The sequence below is a fragment of the Narcine bancroftii genome, chromosome 13, assembly GCF_036971445.1.
Source record: "Narcine bancroftii isolate sNarBan1 chromosome 13, sNarBan1.hap1, whole genome shotgun sequence".
Lineage (NCBI taxonomy): Eukaryota > Metazoa > Chordata > Chondrichthyes > Torpediniformes > Narcinidae > Narcine > Narcine bancroftii.
In genome coordinates this window covers 62205853-62230414 of record NC_091481.1, presented here as the reverse complement: position 1 = coordinate 62230414, position 24562 = coordinate 62205853, and the positions used below count along the sequence as shown (strand labels likewise).

Below are 24562 nucleotides of genomic sequence, written 5' to 3'. Positions count from 1 at the left end.
TCATAAGATGAGAGAGATACAGCATGGAAGCAGGTGATTCGATCCACTGCCACGTTTACCCATTTTCACCAATCCTGCATTAACTCCACATTTAAATTTAAATTCAATTAATTGATTCTTGCCTCATTCTGATCATCTACTCCCAGGTTCCACCACTCACCTGCACTCTCGGGAGAATGTTCAGCAGCATGTGAACCAGCCAATCCACACAACTGGAGCACCTGGGGGAATCCCAGGCCATCACAGGGAGAGCGTGCAAACTCCACCCAGATAGCAGCTGAAGCCGGAATCGAACCTGGGGTCTCTGGTGCTGTGACTATTGGTGTTACCAGCTGTGTCAACTTTTGGGGCCTAGAAATCTGCCTCCTTAAATTTATTCAGCAACTTAATCTCCGTAGCCTTTTGTAATGGCAAATTCCACACATTTGCTCTCCTTTGAGAGAAGAAATTTTATTTTCATCCCAGCGCTAAATGCCTTGCCCAATATCCTGAGGCTGTGGTCTCCTGTACACTGGAGAGACTGGACGCAGACTGGGGGATCAGATTTGTTGAACCAAAATCGGCTCTGCCTGTCTCATAGCGTGGATCTCCCAGAGGCCACCCATTTCAGTCTCTCATCCCATTCCCTTGCTGACATTTCTGTCCATGGTCTCATGCACTGCCAGACTGAGACCACCCACCATTTGGAGGAACAACATTTTATCTTTCGACTGGGTACCCTCCAACCGGATGGCATTAACATCACCTTCTCCAGTTTCTGTTAAACCATACCCTCCATCTTTGTCCTCCTGTCTCCTTTCCCCTCTTTCTCTCTCTCTCTCTCTCTCTCTCTCTCTCTCTCTCTCCCTCTCCCCCCTTACCCCTCTGTCTCCTTTCACAGAGTCAAAATCAATTCTCACTTCTCCTCTGAACATGTCCAATTAACACCTTTTGTTTGTTGGTCTGGTCTCCTCCCAGGAGGAGATTTCAAAATTTCCTTCTTAGTCTTTATTGAGATGCCCTCCTGCTTTTTGCTTAAACCTTGAGGAAGGGCTCAGGCCCGAAACATCGTTAATGTATTTTTACCTCCTACGGACACTGCGGGGCAGGCTGAGTTCCTCCAGCATTTACTGTGTGTTTTTACTACAAGCACAATGTCTGCAGACTTCTGGGTTTCGCTCCTGAGTCCATGACCCCGTTTGCAGCTCTCGGCCCCCAAATTCTGACCCCCCTCCAAGGGGAAATTCAATCCTCTGTCAGATATTAGCAGATTCAAGTGCTGATATTTACAGCGAAAATAAACACAAACAGTTGGGGGAACTCAGTCCTGGGCCTTGAGCCAAAATGTCGACCAGTCTCCTACCTCCATAGGTACTGGCTAACCTGTTGAGTTCCTCTAGCAGTTTTCTTTGTTTTGCTCCATCAGATATTTACCCTTCAACTCTAAACGCCCATGACTGTCTGGCTCAGTACCACAACACCCACAAATTTGCTGACGATACCACAAAAGTGAGTTGTACAGAAAGGGGCGATGAATCAGGAGGAAGGTTGAAAACTTGGCTGAATGGTGCACCAACAACAACCTCACACTCAACGTCAAGGATCTGACTGTTGACTTTAATGAATGGAAAACCGGAGGGGTATGAACCAGTGATCATTGGGGAACCAGAGGTGGAGAGGGTGAGCAAATTTAAGTTCTTGGGAGTCACTGTCTCAGAGGATCTTTCCTGCATCCAACACGCTAACGGCAATGTGAAGAAAGCACGTCAGTGCTTCTACTTCCTCGGGAGTTTGCGGACGTTTAGTATGACACCTGGCAAATTTCTGCAGAGATGCGGTGCAATGTGTGTTGACTGGCTGCATCCCGGCCCGGTATGGGGATAGCCTAAAGTCCTGAAAAACATAATGGACACACCTCAGGACATCACAGAAAAATCTCTCCCCACCATCAAGAACATCTACAGGGAACGCTGCCATTGGAGAGCAGCAGCGATCATCAAGGATCCACACCCCCCAGCCCACTCTCTGTTCTCGCTACTGCCGTCAGGACAGAGGTGTCGGTGCCACAAGACTCGCACCATCAGGTCCAGGAACAGCTGCTGCCCCTCCACCATCAGACTCCTCAACAACAAACTCAATCAGGGGACTCAATGAAGGACTCTAACATGCACTTTATTGATTTTTTCTCTCTTTATTTGTTTACATATGTATATTGAGTACAGTTTTTTTTGCACTACCAATAAGTAGTAATTCTGCCTCGCCCGCAGGAATAATCTCAGGGTTGTATGTGATGTTGTGTATGTATTCCGACAATAAATCTCAAAGATGGCGGCGCTCGCAGAGCCCCAGCACCTGCTGCTGGTGTGGACCTGCAGGGACTGAGGGAGTGAAGATGCAGCACTCCTGCGGTCTCCAGCTGCCTAGTCGTCTGCTGTTGGCTCTGCACGGGCTTTGACAGTGGATTTAGTTGAACTCCCGCGACTGCGGGTCTGCGCCAAAATTGGCGGCGCCTATTAATCGGCAGCAGCCACGAGGGAAGTGGAGGGACTGGAGCAGGGCACCCGAGGACGGGAAGATCACGCACCGTCCGAGAGGGAGAAGCGGAGGAGACGACCATGGCTGAGCAGCGGGCTGCTGGCGACTCGAGGCAAGGAGCCCGTGGAAGCTGTGGGCTGCTGTCGGGTGGCTGCGGACTGCTGGAGACTGGCTTGAACTGGCTGGAGAGGTAGCAGGTACCGGAACCAGGATGCGGGGAGGTACCAAGGGATTCCTGACCACGTCAGGTGTGGAGCTCGGGCCGCCAATGTTTTGGTCCGGACCACGGAAGTGCTGGAGGTGAATCTACGGACACTCGCTGACTCTGGGGGGGGGGTGGGTGGATGGACACACTCTTTTTTTGCTTCTCTCTCTGACTGTAAGAGGTGCTTGGACAATTCCTGCTGGCGGCGAATCTGGAGCAGGCAAAAAAGAAATTTAATGCAATGAATGGATCAAATCGGACAGATCCCCATCTTGGTGAGATGTTCTAGAAAAGCTCTGCAGTAAATCTTTATTATGAGCCTCTCTGGGGCCTTTGCAACCGAGAAAGCTGAGAGGCGAGTTCCTTTCTTTTTAAAATATTTTTTTATTGAGTTCAATATAATAATCTCATAGACATGTTGCATTAAGATAACATCAGAATGCATACATAATATATCACTGGTAAAAATGCTCTCATGAACAATTTCCCAAGTGGGAAAGAACTCCAAGCACCCTTGCCCCTCAGCCACAGTGGCTGCATGCAGGCCCCGCACAAGCATGGCTCCCCACCCCCACCGAAGGTTACATCATTCTTTTGACCGGATTGGCTGACGTCATGGCTTTACCAATTATGGTCATCCAGCCAGTGACGTGCGCGCCGCCTGTGTGTTTTTTTATGAATGAAAGGCATCTGCGTGTGTGAGTATCATCTGACCCTGGAATTCCAGGAACTGACTTGTTTTCAATAATAGGCAACAAGCGAAAGGCTGAAAGCAACGTAACTTGCAGAGGAGCCGTGAAAGGACAGTAAGTAACCACCGTGATCTCTCCAACTCACCTCTTTATTGTTGGGCTATTTAATCTGGCTAATGAAGATCAGGTCTGTTTCCTTGAAATAGAAATTGACAGAGCCAACGTTGTTGGGGCTGGCTGTTTTCGTGCTGAATCACCATGAGTTTACGAGCGTGCATTTTTAAGGTCGAGCTCAGGACCGAAACTAGTTCATGTCTAACGGGGGAGGGGATTGATTTAAATCCACGACCCGTGTCTCCTTTGAACGCGTAGCCCCCTCGTTTGCTTTCAGACCTCTTTTCCCCACCCCCCCCCCCTCCCACCCCACCCCACCCCACCCCACCCCGAGGAGGGAGGATTTGTTGTCCAAAAAGGAGAAGCGTTCGCTGGGATTGTTTTTTCCCCCTGTCTGGGAAGCTCTCCCTCTCTCTCCCCAATCTGATCTGAACCAGGGTGGAGAAAACGAGGAAGGATTGGGGGGGGGTGGGGAGGTGGAGGTGGGGGGGGGGGGGTGGGGGGGGGGGAGAGAGCCAATTTCACCTCGAAGGGACCAGAGATTGAAGGGACAGTGTCAGCAGGCCCGGAGAGGTTCGCTGCATTCCAACAGGTAGGTCGCGCTAATTCTACTGGAAAAGGCACGAACACAGCTTTTGGGGGGGGGGGGGGGGAGTATTAAAGTCCAACACGAGATATTGGGAAGGAGGGGTTGGAATGGGAAGTATTAAGTTCAACCCGAGATATTGGGAAGGAGGGGTTGGAATGGGAAGTATTAAGTTCAACCCGAGATATTGGGAAGGAGGGGTTGGAATGGGAAGTATTAAATTCAACACGAGATATTGGGAAGGAGGGGCTGAAATGGGAAGTATTAAGTTCAACCCGAGACATTGGGAAGGAGGGGTTGGAATGGGAAGTATTAAGTTCAACCCGAGATATTGGGAAGGAGGGGTTGGAATGGGAAGTATTAAGTTCAACCCGAGATATTGGGAAGGAGGGGTTGGAATGGGAAGTATTAAATTCAACACGAGATATTGGGAAGGAGGGGCTGAAATGGGAAGTATTAAGTTCAACCCGAGATATTGGGAAGGAGGGGTTGGAATGGGAAGTATTAAGTTCAACCCGAGATATTGGGAAGGAGGGGTTGGAATGGGAAGTATTAAGTTCAACCCGAGATATTGGGAAGGAGGGGTTGGAATGGGAAGTATTAAATTCAACACGAGATATTGGGAAGGAGGGGCTGAAATGGGAAGTATTAAGTTCAACCCGAGATATTGGGAAGGAGGGGTTGGAATGGGAAGTATTAAGTTCAACCCGAGATATTGGGAAGGAGGGGTTGGAATGGGAAGTATTAAGTTCAACCCGAGATATTGGGAAGGAGGGGTTGGAATGGGAAGTATTAAATTCAACACGAGATATTGGGAAGGAGGGGCTGAAATGGGAAGTATTAAGTTCAACCCGAGATATTGGGAAGGAGGGGTTGGAATGGGAAGTATTAAGTTCAACCCGAGATATTGGGAAGGAGGGGTTGGAATGGGAAGTATTAAGTTCAACCCGAGATATTGGGAAGGAGGGGTTGGAATGGGAAGTATTAAATTCAACACGAGATATTGGGAAGGAGGGGCTGAAATGGGAAGTATTAAGTTCAACCCGAGATATTGGGAAGGAGGGGTTGGAATGGGAAGTATTAAGTTCAACCCGAGATATTGGGAAGGAGGGGTTGGAATGGGAAGTATTAAGTTCAACCCGAGATATTGGGAAGGAGGGGTTGGAATGGGAAGTATTAAGTTCAACCCGAGATATTGGGAAGGAGGGGTTGGAATGGGAAGTATTAAATTCAACACGAGATATTGGGAAGGAGGGGCTGAAATGGGAAGTATTAAGTTCAACCCGAGATATTGGGAAGGAGGGGTTGGAATGGGAAGTATTAAGTTCAACCCGAGATATTGGGAAGGAGGGGTTGGAATGGGAAGTATTAAGTTCAACCCGAGATATTGAGAAGGAGGGGTTGGAATGGGAAGTATTAAATTCAACACGAGATATTGGGAAGGAGGGGTTGAAATGGGAAGTATTAAGTTCAACCCGAGATATTTGGAACGGGGGGGTTGAAATGGGAAGTATTAAGTTCAACAGGAGATATTGGGAAGGAGGGGTTGGAATGGGAAGTATTAAGTTCAACACGAGAAGTTGGGAGGGAGGGGTTGGAATGGGAAGTATTAAGTTCAACACGAGATATTGGGAAGGAGGGGTTGAAATGGGAAGTATTAAGTTCATCCCGAGATATTTGGAACGGGGGGGTTGAAATGGGAAGTATTAAGTTCAACCCGAGATATTGGGAAGGGGGGGAGGCTAAGTTCAACACAAGATATTGGGATGGGACGGGGAGAGGGGTTGAAATGGTAAGTGTTAACACAAGATATGGGGGGGGGGGCAAAGTTCGTTTACCGCATTGAAGCTGCGAATTGCCTGAAGCGTATGAGTTGTTTTGAGACCATGCTCTCATGCACTGCACCTTCCTTCCCCCCCCACCCCACCTCCAGCATCTGTTTAATATGCTTGTATTTTCCATTTAAAAAGGGACAGATGACCAAAAGTCAAATTTGGGAGAAGACACTATGGGTGTTGGTACTTCTGGGCTTGGCAGGGCAAAAAAAAATCCAATCCCTGGATATAATTGAAAGTTGTATTAGATAGAACAGATTTGTATTTTTGTCGTACTTTTACTGCCTCGTTTGAAGATATGTCACTGAAATAATTTGGTGGGTTTTTTTTTTGGAAATATGGCAGCCAATTTATGCATAAAAAGCTCCAGCCCGTCTGGTAATGTGATCTGTTTTCAGTGATATTGAGGGAGAAGTATTGCTCTGGACACCAAGAAGTACTCTCTAGCCAGTAGGTCTTTTCTGTCACTGACCGTACAGCCCCTCCCTCAGTACCCCCTTGGGCTGGGGCATGAATTCCGAGCCTTTGGATTCCAAGGAAAGGGCCTAGTGTCAATGTTTATCAGCTAGGCAGGGAAATGTGGTCATTCAGGACACAGAATGTGGCTTTCACATTCTACACCAGTGGTTCTCTACCGTTTTCCACTCGCGTCCCACTTTAAATAATCCCCACACCATAGGTGCTCTGTGATTAGTAAGGGATTGCTTAAGGTGGGATGTGGGTGGAAAGACAAAGTTTGAAACCCACTGCTTTAATCATCCCTGATTGGCTCGTTGTGTGCACGAACTCCAAAGGAAATGGACCAATGACAATTTTTCTCAAACAAAAAAATTCCATAACAATTGGGTCGAGAGCATTGATTCTCAACCTTCCCTTCCACCCACATCCCACCTTAAGCAATCCCTTACTAATCACAGAGCGCCGATGGCACAGGGATTACTTAAAGTGGGATGTGAGTGGAAAGAAAAAGGTTGAGAACCACTGGTGTGTACACACACACACACACACACACACTCTGTCCACCTTTGTAACTCTTAATTGATTGTTAAGAAGGTGAAAAAAATTTTTTTAGACACCATAGTAATTGAAAGGTATGGGAAAGTGGGGTGGGGGGTTGGTGGTGTGGGGTGGGGGGTTGGTGGTGTGGGGTGGGGGGTTGGTGGTGTGGGGTGGGGGGTTGGTGGTGTGGGGTGGGGGGTTGGTGGTGTGGGGTGGGGGGTTGGTGGTGTGGGGAGAGGGTTGGTGGTGTGGGGAGAGGGTTGGTGGTGTGGGGAGAGGGTTGGTGGTGTGGGGAGAGGGTTGGTGGTGTGGGGAGAGGGTTGGTGGTGTGGGGAGAGGGTTGGTGGTGTGGGGAGAGGGTTGGTGGTGTGGGGAGAGGGTTGGTGGTGTGGGGAGAGGGTTGGTGGTGTGGGGAGAGGGTTGGTGGTGTGGGGAGAGGGGGAATCTGCCATGATCCTATTGTACAGCAGCGTTGGATCACGTAAGGGAGACCTGATGTTTGTAAGTTAACGTGCGCATCAAGCTGCTTCAATGAGATACAATGATGTGAATTGCGCCATTATTCCTACTACAAGTTGTGTAACTGCCGGAAAAGCTCCACTTGCACCCAAGCATCCTCTCTCACCACCATTCGGGGCCCCAAAACAGTCCTTCCAAGTGAAACAACACTTCACTTGGTCTTGGTTCCGTGTGTCTTTGCTTCCAATGGATGTTGTGTGAACTGCCGAGTTCCTCCAGCATATTTTGTGTTATAAACATCTAGCTTTGCTATCCACACTTGCAGCTTTCATCTGCTCGATTAATGAGCCAGCGGATGGACCCAAAGGAATTCAAACCTTCTGAAGAAGGGTTTTCAACTTGAAACGTTACCCCTCTCTCAACAGTGAATGTAGGATAAGTGTGCAGATAGTTGAAGGTCAGCACGTAGTCATTGGGCTGAATTGTGCTAGCTCATTTTTCATAATTCCAGGACATAAATGATCACTTAGGTCAGAATTATAAAGAGAGAGACTTCGCAGTATGGAGAAAATGCCAGAACACGCCGACATGGTTGGCATAGCAGTTAGTGCAATGCCCTTGCAGCGATCAGGACAGTGCTGTCTATAAGGAATTTGTACGTTTTCCCTGTGACTGTGTGTGTTTTCCACGGTGGGGGGGGGGGGCGGGTGGGGGGGCTCCAGTTTCCTCTCACTGTTTGAAACCAACCGGGGGTGGGGGGGGGTGTAGGTTAATTGGGTGTAAATTGGGCGGTGCAGGTTTGTGGGCCGAAATGGCCTGCTACAGTGCTGTATGTCTAAAGTTTAAACAAAACAATAGAAGTGGTGTAAAGCTGAAGAGGGTTTTGCTTGAGATAGGGAAGATAAGAACATTCTTTCTTATCACTTTCCTGTGCTATTAGGTATAGTTTCTGTTAGTGCAAAAGGTAGTGGACACAGCTCAGGACACTACAGTCAAAACCCCACCCACATTTGCAAACATCTACAGGGAAAGCAGCAGACCCTCACCACCCTGCACGCGCTCTGTTCTCGCTGCTGCCATCAAGGAAGAGGTATCGGTGCCACAAGACTCGCACCCACCAGGTTCAGGAATAATTGCAAATCAATCCTCCACCAGTGGACTACTCAACAGCAAACTCAAGACTCATTTAAGGAATCTTGCGTTGCACATTATTTATCATTGAATATTTATTTTCTGTATTGCGCAGTTTGTTTACATGTCTTACTCTGTTTACATTTTTCTCTTTTAGTGTCTTTTCTGGAGTACAGTTTATTTTTGCACTACCAATAAGTGGAAATTCTGCCACGCCCGCAGAGTAAAAAAATCTCAGGGTTGTATGTGACGTCTGAAAATAAATCTGAACTTTGGTGCTTTAAAATTGTCTCTGGTGGACATTTGGATCTCATTTGAATGGAAACTGCTCTCAGAATCAGAATTTATTGTCAAGAACAAGTCACGAAATTCATTGTTTTACGGCATCTTGGTGCAAACGTTCACATAAACAACCGTACAAAATAAACAGTAATAGTGTATGAAAAGTCAAAGTGAGGCAGTGTCTTTGGTTCAGTGATTATTCAGGAATCTGATGGCGGCGGGGAAGAAGCTGTCCTTGTGCCGCTGAGTGCTCGTCTTTAGGCTCCTGTACCTTTTTCCCGATGGTAGCAGAGTGAAGAGAGTATGGCCTGGGTGGTGGAGGGGGGGGGGGGGTCTTTGAGGACAGAGGCTGCCTTTTTTAAGACACCACCTCTTGTCGATGACCTCAACGGAGCAAAGTCTGGTGCCCGTGATGTCGAAGGCCTAGCTAGCAACTCTCTGGAGTTTATTCTTGTCCTGAGCATTAACACCTCGGTACTAGTCAGTGAAGCAACCAGCCAGAATGCTCTCCACAGTCCACCCGTAGAAGTATTTGAGAGTCGTCAGTGATTCTTCTCAAACATCTCACAAAGTGTAGCCACTGGCTGGTCTTATTTGTGATTGCATTGACATGGAGGCTCCAGGACAGATCCTCGGAGATGTTGACACCCAGGAATTGAAGTTCTTGACCCTCTCCGCCACTGAGCCCTCGATGAGGACTGGGTCGTGTTCCCCTGACTCCCTCCTGAAGTCCACTATCATCTCCTTGGTTTTGCTAACGTTGAGCACAAGGCTGTTGATGTGACGCCACTCAACGAGCCGGTCCGTCTCCCTCCTGGAGATTTCATTATTGCCTTTCGTGATTTTGCCGACAACCGTAGAGTTATCATTCCCTCCCTTAAAACCTGCAGATGCCACATTGGGGGAAAAAAGAGGTCAAGGGATGTGATGTTTCCACCTCTGATGGAGAGGGTGAACTTGAAAACAAGGGATCTCAAATGGTTTCTAATAAATTTCAATGTCGAAGAAATATTTTATGACAGTTGGTGGCCAGAACTCATTACCATGGAGAGTAGCTGAGGTAGAGACCTAAGACGTTTGAGCAGAAGACTGACCAAGCCCAAAAGGAAGAAAGTTGTAAAAGCAAAAGGGTGGGGGGAGGATTATTTGAGATCAAGCAGCACGTACGTCTTTAATTAAATGGCCTGCTTGTGTGGTAAATTGAAAGTAGAAATGGTTTTGTTCGTCGAGGAGAACTTTATTGTGGAGTTGTAAGGTTAGGTGAGTTACAACCCAAAGAACATGGGTGAAAGGGGAGAAGTTTAGGAGAAATTTCTTCAAGCAGAGCGTGGTGGGAGTGTGGAATGAGCTGCCCGCTGAATTGGTGAATATGGGCACAATTTCAAGAAAGATGTGAACAGGTACATGGATGGTAATGATAGGGAATGGTGCAGATCAGAGGAACTAGGTAGGGTAATAGTTCGGCACAGACTAGAAGGGCTGAAGGGTCTGCTTTCCGTGCTGGAACGTTCAATGGTTAAAGTTGTGAAAGAGTAGTTGTGTCGATACTTTTAGGGCTTCCGTCGTAGAAGTGGTTAGCTATTGCAGTGCTGACATCCCGATTTCAAACCCAGCTCCGTCTGTAAGGAGTTTGTGTGTTCTCCCTATGTCTACGTAAATTTGTAGGTCAATTGGTGTATTTGGGCGGCATGGACTCATGGGCCTGTTACCATGCTGTATGTCTAAATTTTAAAATTTAATGGCATAAATGATCAAAACAGTTGGGCTTGACTTGGTCATCAATGATCTGCCAATTCGATTGTGATTTTTATTTTTAAGAGCTTCAAACTTTTGGGAAGAGTTTGCGGCAGAGGGATTCCTGTGTGTGAAGTGACAATGAGTGCATATTGCCTAACAAGTGGATTGCCCATTGTTGCTATAGTTACAAGCCTACAGCTGAAAATGGCCATTTCTATTGAGTACAAATGTACCGGTTTCCCAGGCACCTCTATCACAGTTCGGATGACCCAAGCCATCTCCCCAACTTCATCATCAGCCCCATGTTCATGGGATGCCATTCATTACACTGGGCCTGTCCAGGGCAGAAATAGAAGGGTGTTGCTCTAACTAATAACAATGGTTTGACCAGCCCTGTGCTTGCATCTGTCTTAACTTGTACAGATATTTTTCATCCCTTCAAAGGGCGGGGACTGGCCGTAAGTCCATGGGTAATATGAAAACCTGACAAAAATCATATCAGAATTTATTGTCAAGAGTCCTCATCATCATGGTCCATCCCTTCACAAGTGAAGATGAACACGGTGCCTTGTAGCTCTTCTGTCCTCATAACTTTTGTTCTGTTTTCCATGGAGCTTTAGGCACCATGTGCCGGGGCAAGGACTTGGAGTTGAGTACTTGCCCAGGACAAATGCCTCCCTCTGGGTCCCACACCACTGGGCCTGGTGGAGTGTGAGGCATGGACAGCCAGAGTGACGCGGGATTGCCCCGCAGTGGTCTGTTCCAAGACTGTGCTCGGTGGCTGTTGTATCCTTCGCCTGCCGAGTTTGCTGCTGCAGACCGCTAGGGAAACTGTTTCCCACGCTCGGTCACAGCTGCCAGCCCCTGCTGCCAGACTGAAATGTGCTTCTTGCCCATAGCTGGGGCCCTTTCCAGGTACTGACGGCTGGGCGAGTTGAGCCCAGGGATTTGAAGTCCGAGTTACCTTCTCCTAGCCTTTGCCTGAAGAGGCAAAACCTACACGTACAGGACAGGACATCACATACAACCCTGAGATTCCTTTTCCTGCGGATGAGGCAGATATATTGGTAGTGCAAAAGAATTACACAAGGTAGACATATAGACAATTTTTTTTTTAAAGTGACTGTGCAACACTCGTGAAATTTGTTAGTTTTGCGTCAGAAGTGTTGCGCAAAATTGCTATAAATTGCATTTCTGTAAATACAAGTATACCCTGCTTTATGAAACTAGAGCGTTCCTATGAAATTTTATGTAAGCTGAAATGGCGTAAAGCGAAGACCCATTCGCTCCTACTGAAAGCTATTTTCGTAAAAGCGAAAACCCATTCAAATCCTTTTGTAAAAGGGGATTTTAATATAGCGAGTGTTTGTAAATCGGGCTATACCTATACACCGTTATTTTAAAAAAATTAGTGAAAAAGTGAGGTAGTGTCTGTAGTTCATTGTCCAGTCTGATTGGTGGAGCGAAAGTTTTGGTCTTCAAGCTCCTGCACCTCCTTCCTGATGGTAGTGTGAGAAACACAGCTCACTGATTAAATAATTTTGCAGAGTCCATAGATTATATTCAACGTTCGGTGTCCTTCAGAGAAGGCACACACACTGATATTCAACATCCTTTTTTTAGACATTTCTTTGTGTTAATAACTACTCCTTTATTAATTTAATTGGTTAGTGAACTGAGTAATTGATAGGTTAGTTTAACCTATCAAAAGCTGTTCCGCTCCTCGTCTTAAAGCCCGCCCTTGTTTACTTTTCCCATTCCCGTGATTTTTGCGACCCCACCCCACCCCCCCCCCAACTTTTATTTATTCTTATTCTTATTTGGTATGATGCTTTGTCACATGTTCCCGTTCTTTTGCATTTTTTTTTAATATATAAAGTTGGCCTTGGTTGCAATCTCTTGCAGGAACTGTCCTTCCTTTATATTCTAGCAGACACTCCCGCCCCCACCCCCCCCCCCCCCCCCACTCCGCCTTCCTTCTCTTGCGTCTCATCTCTGCTTTCTCTATACAGCCATTGTTAACCCTGATTATTACCTTGAACTGCAACAGCACTTTGGATAATTCTCACCATAGCAAGCGTGACGAGGGCATGGCCTGGGTGGTGAGGATCCTCGATTTATAGAGGCTGCTTTCTCGGAGGCACCGCCTCTCGCAGAGGTCCTTAACGGAGTGGAGCTTGATGGCTGAGATCGCAACTTCGCGTCTCGAGCAGTGCTCTTTCTGCGCAAAACCAGCGATTTGGGCCCAACCCGTTCATCAAGGTATGAGTAAAAAGCAGGCAGGCTTATTGAATACGTCATGTTCACGTCATGTGAAAAGTCACTAACAACAGTGAATGTTGTTGTTTGTACCTGATGCCCCCAATAATATACCAAGCAGTATTTATTTTAGCTGTGCAACGATCGCTCAGTCTCTAGAGCCATTCTCCAAATGTAAACCCCTCTGTAGCCCCTCCACCTATCTTTGTATCATTCCGGGAATGAGAAGATGTTTCCCCCTGTTTTGCTTTAATACACCCCATTTACACACTGCTCACCTTCCCTTTTCTTTTTTTAAATACCTTGGGGCATTGTTTTTTTTAAATTTTTTATTTTTCACACCATAAACCACATTGACCATGATACATACATTTTCCTTTTCAAATATATACAGTGCCATTTTCTCTCCCCCTCCCTCCACCCATCCCACCCTCCCTACCTCCCATCCCACCCTCCCTACCTCCCCCCCCCCCATCCATTTAAAGTACAAAATCTAAGATACATTAAACCAGTCAAACAATGTTGTCATTCAATAAAAATAAACAAGAAATTCCACTGAGTCAATTCTTTTCATTTCCTTCTCCTTTCGTTAATTTAGGTAGTGAATGTCCCCGGTAGGTTTTCTCTATTGTGTTTCATGTAAGGCTCCCATATTTGTTCAAATATTTCAATATTATTTCTTAAACTATATGTTATTTTTTCTAATGGAATACATTTATTCATTTCTATATACCATTGTTGTATTTTCAAATTATCTTCCAATTTCCAGGTTGACATAATACATTTTTTTGCTACGGCTAGAGCTATCTTAACAAATCTTTTTTGTGCACCATCCAATTCAATTCCAAATTCTTTGTTTTTTATGTTACTTAGGAGGAAGATCTCTGGATTTTTTGGTATATTGTTTTCTGTAATTTTATTTAATATTTGGTTTAGATCTTCCCAAAATTTTTCTACTTTCTCATTGTCCAGATTGCATGAATTGTTGTTTCCATTTCTTTTTTACATCGAAAACATCTGTCAGATACTGTTGGGTCCCTTTTATTTAACTTTTGAGGTGTAATGTATAGCCTGTGTATCCAGTTATATTGTATCATACGTAACCTCGTATTTATTGTATTTCTCATCGTTCCAGAACATAACTTCTCCCATGTTTCCTTTTTTATCTTTATATTTAAATCTTGTTCCCATTTTTGTTTAGTTTTACCCTTTGTTTCCTCATTCTCCTTTTCTTGCAGTTTAATATACATATTTGTTATAAATCTTTTGATTATCATTGTATCTGTAATCACATATTCAAAGTTACTTCCCTCTGGTAAACTCAGACTGCTTCCTAATTTGTCCTTCAAGTAGGATCTCAATTGGTAATATGCCAGCACTGTATCTTGAGTTATATTGTATTTATCTTTCATTTGTTCAAAGGATAATAATCTATTTCCTGAAAAACAATTTTCTATTCTTTTGATCCCTTTTTTCTCCCATTCTCTAAAGGAAAGGTTATCTATTGTAAAAGGGAGTAACTTATTTTGCGTCAATATTAGTTTTGGTAATTGGTAATTTGTTTTATTCCTTTCTACATGAATCTTTTTCCAAATATTGAGTAGATGATGTAATACTGGAGAACTCCTACGTTGTACCAATTTTTCATCCCATTTATATAATATGTGTTCAGGTATCTTTTCCCCTATTTTATCTAATTCTAATCTAGTCCAATCTGGCTTTTCCCTTGTTTGATAAAAATTTGATAGGTATCTTAATTGTGCGGCTCTATAATAATTTTTAAAGTTTGGCAGTTGTAAGCCTCCTTGTTTATACCATTCTGTTAATTTATCTAGTGCTATCCTCGGTTTACCCCCCCTTTCCATAAAAATTTCCTTATTATTTTCTTTAACTCCTTGAAGAATTTCTCTGTCAAGTGTATTGGCAATGCCTGAAATAGGTATAATATCCTTGGGAAAATGTTCATTTTAATACAGTTTATCCTTCCTATTAGTGTTAATGGTAAATCTTTCCAATGCTCTAAATCGTCCTGTAATTTTTTCATTAGTGGATAATAATTGAGTTTATATAGTTGGCCGAGATTTTTATTTATTTGTATACCTAGGTATCTTATTGCTTGCATTTGCCATCTGAATGGTGATTCCTTCTTAAATTTCGAGAAATCTGCATTATTCATTGGCATTGCTTCACTTTTATTTACGTTAATCTTGTAACCCGACACTTCTCCATATTCCTTCAATTTCTTATATAATTCTTTTATTGATAGTTCTGGTTCTGTTAAGTATACTATAACATCATCTGCAAATAAACTGATTTTATATTCCTTGTCTTTTATTTTTATCCCTTTTATTTTATTTTCTGTTCTTATCAATTCTGCTAGTGGTTCTATAGCTAACGTGAACAATAAAGGTGATAGTGGGCATCCCTGCCTCGTTGACCTGCTTAAGTTAAATTGCTTTGATATATATCCATTTACTGTCACTTTCGCCAATGGCCCCTTATATAATGCTTTAATCCAATTAATATACTTCTCTGGTAAACTGAATTTTTGCAATACTTTGAATAAATAATTCCATTCTACTCTGTCAAAGGCCACCTTGGGGCATTGTTAACTCGAATTTCCATCTCCCATTCCTTCCAAAACTGGTATGTTGATTTCCCTTTTACAGTCGTTTTTTTTAAATTAGACATGCGGCACGGTAACGGGCCATTTCGGCCCACGAGTCTGTGCTGCCCAATTTACACCCTTTAACCTACACTCTGCCCCCCCCCGATACATTTTGAAGGGTGGGAGGAAACCGTTTCCTCCGGGGGAAAACCCACGCAGACACGGGGTGAGCATACAAGCTCCTTGCAGACAGCGTGGGATTTGAACCCCGGGCCCGATCACTGGCACTGTGAAGGCGTTGCGCTAACTACCACCCAATCTGTAAGTGGCTATCTACAATTATTGACCGGTTTTGTGAAGGAGCCCACTGTCTCAGCGAGATCATCTCCCACAACTCGTAATTTTTTATTTTTTAATTTTTTTTGTGAATCCTCACCTCCATCTGATTCCATCTTCTCTTTTCCTACTCCTGTATTTACTTTCCTCTCCAAAACAAGATTCCTTCATTGTCATGGAATAATAAAGAACAAGCAAAACGGTAAAGCCCCTGGTACGTGGCACCAATGGGGATTGGTAGCTCCCAGATAAGTGAATATTCCGGTTACTTGAGATTTTGCATTGCATGTATTGGTGATCTAATGGTGAGACGTGCCAATTTTAAATTTTACTGTATAGTTATTTTAGCCTATTTATTTTCTGCTTTTTTTTTATTTTGCCGGTTGCTTGATGCTGCCAGTCGCTTGAATTCCGTATAACTGGGGTTTTACGCAAAACAAAGTGTCGCCCAGATCCCCTACCAGTAAAAGGGAAAGAGAGCAAAATTCCGCCCCCCCCACAACTTTCTCTCTCACGCCTTCTGTCCAATGACCTTTTCCCTTTGCTACCCCCTCCCCAGCATCTTTCCCCCTTCATCTACACAATTTTCACCTCCTTTATTCGCGCTTTAGGCTTAGTTCAAGGGTCCTGACCCAAAACATTGATGGACCATTCCTCCCCAGGGATGCAACTTTCTGCAGCTCGTCGCTTGCTTGAGATTCCAGCTTCTGTGCTTCTCTGTTTTCCCACCGTCCACCCTCTGACACCCACCACCACCCAGGGAAATCGTCACTCCCCCTACTGGCCCATCATTGCACAATTCCTTCTGTATACGAAAATCCCACAGCCGGCCTCCACAGTAGATATTGCACAATCTCCAGGGGTTACAAACGCCCTGAAAATGGTGCTAAACTAATTTAGTAGTATACATGCTTTAAGTATCTAGATCATATATTAGCAGTAGTAGAACGTGAAAGTCTGCAGACACCATGATTGCGGTAAGTCTGGAGACTTTCAAGTAAATTTTACTGCAATCATGGTGTCTGCAGACTTTTGTGTTTTTGCTCCTGTCTAATGCAAAACTCGACAAAATCTCTTTGGGGGAGATCTCCACGGTCAGATGGAGCAAGCGGAGGCTCCTAGAACTGCTGTACCTACCCCCCTGACCCAACCTGCTTGCTACCCCTTATCCTGAGACCTGCAGATAATGCTCCAAGTCCCCTTGTTCAAGTTTATTATTGTCTGATTGTACATCTGCAACTCAAGGAAACAGTGTTTCTCCAGGCTGCAGTGCATACACATACACAGTACATGATATTCCGATATTGGACCATAAGATATAGGAGTAGCTTTAGGCCATCCAGCCCATTAAGTTCACTCTACCATTCCATCATGAGCTGATCCATTCTTTCACTCCGCCTTCTCCCCACAACCTTTGATGCCCTGACTGTTCAGATCACTGTCAATCTCTTACCTTAAATGAGGCCAACAACCTGGTCTCCAGAGCTGCCATGGTTGCAAATTCCACAGATTCACCAATCTCTGGCTTGAGAAATGGACGCTCTTCAATCCTGAAATTGTCCCTTCTTGTCCTAGATTCCCATGCCATGGGAAACAACTTTGCCACATTTTTTCAGTCCAGGCCTTTCAATATTTGAACTGCTTCTATGAGATTTCTGCGCCCCCCCCCCCCACCCCATTCTAAACTCTAGGGACTATAGTACAACAGTCATCAAACATCTTCATTCCAGGAATCATTCTTGTGAATTCTCTCTAAACCCTCTCTAACATCTTCTTAAACTTCAAAACTGTCCCCCGTACTCCAAGTGAGGCCTCACCAGTGCCTTATAAAGCCTTAACATCACATCCCTGCTTTTGTATCCCAATTCCTCTCGATGTGAAAGGCAACTTCGGTCGTGCATTTTGGTCGAGGAAATCAATGATCAGATTATTACTTGGATGGGGAGAAAATTCAAACTTCAGAAGAACAAAGGGACTTGTGGGGGGAGGGGGGGGGGGGTCCTCATTCAGATAACCTGAAAGTTGATCAGTGGTAAAGAAGGCGAATACTATGTTGGGATTCGTTTCAAAGGGGATTCTGTATCAGAATAGAGGTGTTGATGAGACTCTATGGGGCACTGGTGAGACCTCATTTGGAGAACTGTGTGCAGTTTTGGGTCCCATATCTTAGAAAGGATATTAGCAAGGTTGGAGAGGTTTACGGAATTATTCCAGGAATGAGAAGGATAACAAATGAGGAACAACTAGCGGCTCTTGGACTCTATTCATTAAAATGTAGAAGAATGAGAGAGGATCTCATAGAAACTTTTGAATAATGAATGGATTGGACAGAGTAGATGTAAATAAGTTGTTTCCCCCTGTTGGGTGATTCCAGGACAAGAGGGCAGAGTCTTTAAAAAGTACCAATTTACCACAGAGATGAGGAGAAATTTCTTTAGCCAGAGGGTCATGGATTTGTGGAGTTCGTTGCCACATGCAGCTGTGGAGGCCCGATCATTGGGGAAATTAATAGGTATCTAATTAGTCAGGGTATCATGGGATCTGGGGACGAGGCCAGAACTTGGAACCAGATGTGGGAACAGTTTAGCCTGGGGAGGTTTCACAGAGCAGACTTGATGGGCCAAATGGCCTGCTAATATTCCTTTTTCTTATGATCTTGTGAACATTACTTTTGCCTCCTTCACCCTTGGCTCAACCTGCAGGGTATCCTGCACAAGAACACCCAAGAACCTTTTGAATTTTGTCTCCGTTCAAACCTTTTACCCCTTCTACCAAAGTTCACGACTGTATGCTTTCCAACAGTGTATTTAATTTGCCACTTCCTTGCCCATTCTCCAAATCTAAACCCCTCTGCAGCCCCTCCACCTATCTTTGTATCATCTGCAAACTTAGCCACGGAGCCATTTATTCCACAATCCAAATCCGAGCCAGGTTTATTGTCGTGAAAGTATCACAAAATTTGTTGTTCAGCATTACAGTTGCAATAACAGACCCATAAATACAATATTTTAAAAATAGATAATTAATGTGAAAATATGGGGGGGGGGGGTGGGAAAAGTGAGGTTGCGTGTATAGGTTCATTGTCCATTCAGAATTCTGATGGCGGAGTAGAAGAGGCTGTTTGGTTGGGTTGCGTCTTCAGGCTCCTGGCCCTCCTTCCTGATGGGGACAGTGAGGAAAAGGGCCCTGGGTAGTGAGGGTGCTTGCTTTATTGAGGCTCTGCTTCTTAAAGATGTCCTTAGTGGAGCAAAGACTAATGTCCATGAGGGCTCTGGCCAGCATGCACCGTAAAAAGAAGTGGCCCCAACACCGAACTCTGCGGAACACCACCGATAGCCAACAAGAATGGATCCCTTTATTCCCACACTGTTTCCTGAGAAAATGCCCTTACCCATGCTGGCATCTTTCCTGTAATTCAATGGGCTCTCATCTCACAAATGTGTGGCTTTTAAAAATAAATATGTTGAAATATTTTGGGAGGATTTGCTAGGTTTCAGGATGCTGTTCATCAATCGCTTGGCCAACGGGAAGAAGCCATTCCTGAGCCTGGCGGTCCTGATTTTGGGGCTCCTGTACCACCCAAAGATGCTGTGTGTGGGATGAAAAGGATCTTCCATGATTCTTTAAGCTCTATTTAAACAATGCTCCCAGTGAATGTTGACAATGGAGAAAAGAAAGACCCCTGTGATCGTCTTGGCCGATTTGCTGATCCTCTGTTTTGATTTCCAGTCCGATGCTTTACAGCTGCCACCCCACACATTGATGCAGGACACTCTCAATTGTGTTCCTGTAAAATGTTGTCAAGATGGGGGCGGGAGGGGGGCAGTAGCCTTGCCCTCCTCAGCACAGTTCCCTCTAAGCCACCACACACTTTGCCACCAGCGCACAAAGGCAATTAGTGTGCGCACAAACGAGGAGTGACTTAAACTAATAATCATACTTATTGAAAATAATCTCTTTGCTAACTGTTTCTTAAAATGCAATCATACTTGTATTACGTGCCAGTACAGTTTTATCAGCCGTGAGAGATCAGCTGGGCCAAAATGATCTTGAAACAACTTCAAGTTTACATTTGCACAAGCATTCAGTGCACACTGACGACTTTAAAAATTGGGTAGCTGTTCAGCCTCCTGAAGGAAGTGTTGGCACTTCCTGACTAATAAGGGGTGGTGTGGGTCCAGGATCCGCCATCCTTTATACACCCACCAAGGACGTTTGTTCTCTCCACGACGGAACCCTTGATGTGTGATGGAGAATGGTCAACCTTCGTCCTCGTAAAGTCCATGATCGTAGGACGATTGAATAAAAATCAACAGCATAGGGGGATGGGAGATTAGATGGGAATTTGATGGTCACAGGGCGGCACGGTTGGTGTAGTGGTTAGCACAACGCCTTTATAGCCCCAGCGATTGGGTCCGGGGTTTGAATCCCCCGCTGTTTGCTCATCCTCCCTGTGCCTGCATGGGTTTTCCCCGGGGGCTCCAGTTGCTTCCTACCTTTCAAAATGCACCGGGGTGAAAGTTAATTAGGTGTAAATTGAGTGGCCCGAGTTCATGAGCTAAAATGGCCTGTTACTATGGTGATTTATGCTGGCATGCACATGGTAGGCCGACAGGCCTCTATCGGTGCTGCATGACACTGAGATAGAAAGTTGATAATCAAAGCGTTCGCTTGGTCTATGAATTGGGGGTGGGGGGGGGAAATGAAGTGGAGGAAGTGCAAAATGTTTAAGATAAGAAGGGTTGCTCAGCCATAGGAAGGATGTTATTAAAGTTGGAAAGGTTGCAGGCAAGATCGACAAGGAACTGAAGGCCTTGAGTTATGAGTGGTTCTCCTTGGAGTGTAGGAGGCCAAAGAGATGCATCAAATCAGGAGGAGCACAGATAACGAGAAAGGTCACATCTTTTTCCCCCCCAAGTACAGAAGTCTAGAACTAGAGGGCATAGGTTAAAGGTGAGAGGGGAGATATTTAAAAGAGACTGGAGGGGCCACACAGAGGGTGGCAGATGTATGGATGGAACAAGCTGCCGGGGGAAGTGGCAGACGCAAGTATATAGATACTATTTATTGTCATGTAATAAAAGAAATACAACAGGAAATGGTCTTTAGTTGCCATAAGGCGGACAAAGGTTCTCCATTAGCATTGCCCTGTCGCCCCTTACAGTCAGAAGAAAGAAAAGCAAAAGAGAGGCCCCCCCCCCCCCCCCCCACCAATTATCGAGCATCCGTGGATTCGCCGCCGGTGCTCCCGCAGTCTCTCAGAGTCCAGTCCAAACCTTCGGCAACCTGAGCTCCGGGTCCAAACCTCTGGCCCAATCAGGAAGCCTTCAAGGGCCTAGGGCCCTTGGGGGAGCCCTTCTTGCCCTCAGCTCCCTCTCAAATCTCCATTCTGATGCCTGGTTCTCACGCGCTGGTCTCCCACAGCCCTGTTGCGAGCCCTTTGAACTCAGCAGGCCGAGTTTCTCGGCAACTAAAAGCCATTTGGGTACTCGGATAAGAATGGGGGAGACAAAAAAAGGAGGTCTGGTGGACAACTTTGGTCAGTGTGAACGTTGGGCGCTGGGGCCTGTCTCTGTGAATCTAAATGGGAGCAGGATGGGACCAGACAACCTGCCCTGTCAGCTCAAGACTGAACCAGTCTCGGATCCATCTTGCTGCCTGCTTCACCTAACCCTTGCCTCTCCGACTGTCCTGAAAAACCCTGCTTCTGCCTTGAATTAAATGCAATGGATTCAGCACCGGCCATAGGAGCGAATCCCAAAGGTGTGCAACCCTCTGAGGAGATGCTCGTGCAAACGTGAGCGGCTGGGGGTTTGGATAATCACTGACTGTGGAACTGAATCCCAGCACAAAAGGAAGGGAAGGTGAATTGGAGAAGGTGAGGAAATAGAAACCAATGGGAAGGGGGCAGGCATCCACCCTCCAACCCACTACTTAAGAACAAAGCTGCTGAATCATTCAGCCGTTACATGTGGTTTGGGGTGAGCCTATATTAATTTCAGATAAACATATTTTGTTCTGCTTTTCTTCTCTGACAGTTAGGAATGTTCAGTTTATTTTTAGAGCACAGTGTTTCTTCTTCAGCTCTTTTGATGTTGCATCTGAAGGAATTCTCTTCACCCCTCAGGTCAACGTGGCTAGGAATAAGCTGGCAGGAGCCCGTCCATGAGCAGGGAGGTATGGTACCGTTTGTGGATTCTGGAACCACAGGACATGACGGAAAAGGGCCCTTTAGCTCATCTAGTCTGTGCCCGGCCGTCATTCTGCTGAGTCCCATCGGGATCCTAGCCCTCCACACCCCTCCCAGCCACAGACAGTAAAATCCCCATTATCCAGAATCCAAGCCACCGGCAACAAAAAAAAAAATTGGGGAGAATAAATAGACTTCAGATTTAGTGTCAGAATACGTACCCGACATCACATACAACCCTAAGATTTTTTCCTGCAGGCAAGACAGAATTACTACTAATTGGTAATGCAAATTAAAAAAGCTTACACACCATATGTAAACAAAGAGATGTAAACAGATAATGATTGTAAACAAATTGACTGTGCAATACAGAGAGAATAAAAAAGGAAACTCAATAAAGTGCACAGTAGGAGTCCTTAAATGAGTCCCTGATTGAGTTTGTCATTGAGGAGTCCGATGGTGGAGGGGGAGCAGCTGTTCCTGAACCTGGTGGTGTGAGTCTTGTGGCCCCGATACCTCTTCCCTGAAGGCAGTAGCGAGAACCAAGCGTGTGCCGGGTGATGGGGATCCTTGATGATTTCTGCTGTTCTCGGAAGGCAGCGTTGCCTGTAGATATTCTCGATGGTGGAAATGGTTTTGCCAGTAATGTCCTGGGCTGTGTCCACTCCCTTTTGGAGGGCTTTACGCTCAGGGGTATTGGTATCCCCATACCAGACTGTGATGCAGCACACTTTTCACCATAGCTTTGTAGAAATTTACCAGGGTTTCTGGTGTCATCCCAAACCTCCACAAACTCCTGAGAAAGTCGAGGCGCTGACGTGCTTTCTTCTCAATGCCATTGGAGTGTTGGGTCCAGGAAAGATCCTTCGAGATAGTGACTCCCAAGAACTTAAATTTGCTCCCGCTCTCCTCCTCTGATTTCCCCCATTGATCCTTTGTGAAGGTTTTAAATTGGTGCCCGCCCCAGCAGTCAGATTGCCGATTCATGCCATGCGCAATCTCAAGCAACTGGCAAATTCACTCATCTGGCATCTATCAATCTCCATAGGGCGCCAGTAACCGCAATGGGGGGTGCGGGGGGGGGGCGGCGGCATTAGTGGTTTACTGTACCTCTCCAAATTTTTCTTAAATATCAACATCGAATCTTCAGCTCGTTGCACGCTCTCACCACCTTCAGAGTGTAGAAATTCCCACCGAATGTTCCCTTTAAACTTTTTACCTTTAACCCAGTTCTTGTCTCACCCAATCTCAGTGGATAAAGCCTGCTTGCATTTATCCAAACTACTCACCGATAGCTCTGGCCTTGTAAACCAGGAGTCACGGTTCGTTCCTCTCTGAGGCCTCATTTCTATGGGGGGGTGGGGTTGATAAAGTGACGACCCTGTCTTCCTTGGTTAAAGAATTTCATGTAGGTTACATTCCAAAATGTAGTATTATGTGACAATAATGGAACCTTTACATTTCCACATGAAATAGAAGTAAAACAGAAGGGAGATTAAAGAGGGAAGAGAAACTTGAAAATGCTAAAAGTTCAGGCTTGAAGGTAGAATTTGTACTCAGTAAATTTAAAAAAAAGATGGTCATAGGGTTCTACAGCATTTAAACAGACCCTTCCATCCAACATGTCCATGTTAACCAAATTAATGCCATTTGCCTACGCTCAGCCCATATTCCTCAAAACCTTCCTCTCTGTGGACCTGTTTAAATGTTTTATTTAAATTTACTGTTTCATTGAAATAATCTTTTAGGCTCCGACCATAACCCTGCCCCTCTCCCCTCCATCGACTCCATTTACAACTCCCGCTGTGTTGTCAAAGCAGCTAACGTAGGAAAAGACTTGCTTGCCCCTTCCTGTCAGGAAGTATGTGATCACGCACTATGAGCTTCAATTGACTGTTTCTATTCCTGCTGTTGTCAGTCTCCTGAATGATTGTGGGGCAGGGGGGGGGGAGGGCTGGTGGGACATGGGTTGGCTTAGCAGTTCAAATCCCGCGCTGTCTGTAAGGAGTTTGTACTGTATCTGCGTGGGGTTTTCCTCGGAGGGGGGGTGCGGTTCTGGCTTCTTCCCACCGCTCAAAACTTACTGGGGCTGTAGGTCAATGGGGTGTTAATTGGGCAGCACGGACTCGTGGGCCAAAATGGCCTGTTACCTTGCTGTATGTCTAAATATAAAAAATTAATTTTAATTTTAAAAAAATTAACTTCTTGCATGGGTAAAACTTTGCTGTCTTTGCTCCATACCAACTGATCTCTCGCTTTCTCTCCTGCTTTCTCCCCCCCGCTCCCTTTTTCCCCCACTTTCCTCTCTTCCCCCCCTCACACCCCCTTTCTTTCCCCCTTCCTTCTGCACTGCATCTTACTTGTTGTACTATGTATTAGATATCTAATTGGACTAATTGCCAAATAAAAATTTTAAACTTGAAATAGATGATGTTAATAATAGTTACCAGAGATGCGGAGCAGGGCATTGACGGCGCGTGAGCTGTTTGTGTTGTTTGGAGTTGTCATTGCCTGAGCAGTCTGTTCTGCTTCCCCATTGGTCTTGGCCATCACCTGCCTGTTTTTAAATGCTTCGCGTTCCACTGGAGTCTCCTCGCCCACACAAATGGAGCCAA

At 45.4% G+C, this 24562-nt stretch overlaps 1 protein-coding gene across 3 annotated transcripts in view; it reads left to right on the top strand.

Annotated features, from left to right (window-relative positions):
* Positions 1-3415: 3415 nt before the first annotated feature.
* The window catches only part of LOC138748884 (transcription factor MafK-like), a 29648-nt gene continuing 8501 nt past the window's right edge, over positions 3416-24562 (top strand). For 2 of the 3 annotated variants that reach the window (XM_069909753.1, XM_069909754.1), the window contains exon 1: positions 3416-3525. Coding sequence is in view for 1 of the 3 variants with exons in the window: in XM_069909752.1 (XP_069765853.1) it covers positions 21923-21934 (12 nt within the window). In the remaining 2 variants the exon portion in view is untranslated. Of the gene's footprint in view, positions 3526-21884; positions 21935-24562 lie in introns of all 3 variants that reach the window. The other variant, XM_069909752.1, reaches the window with a different exon arrangement.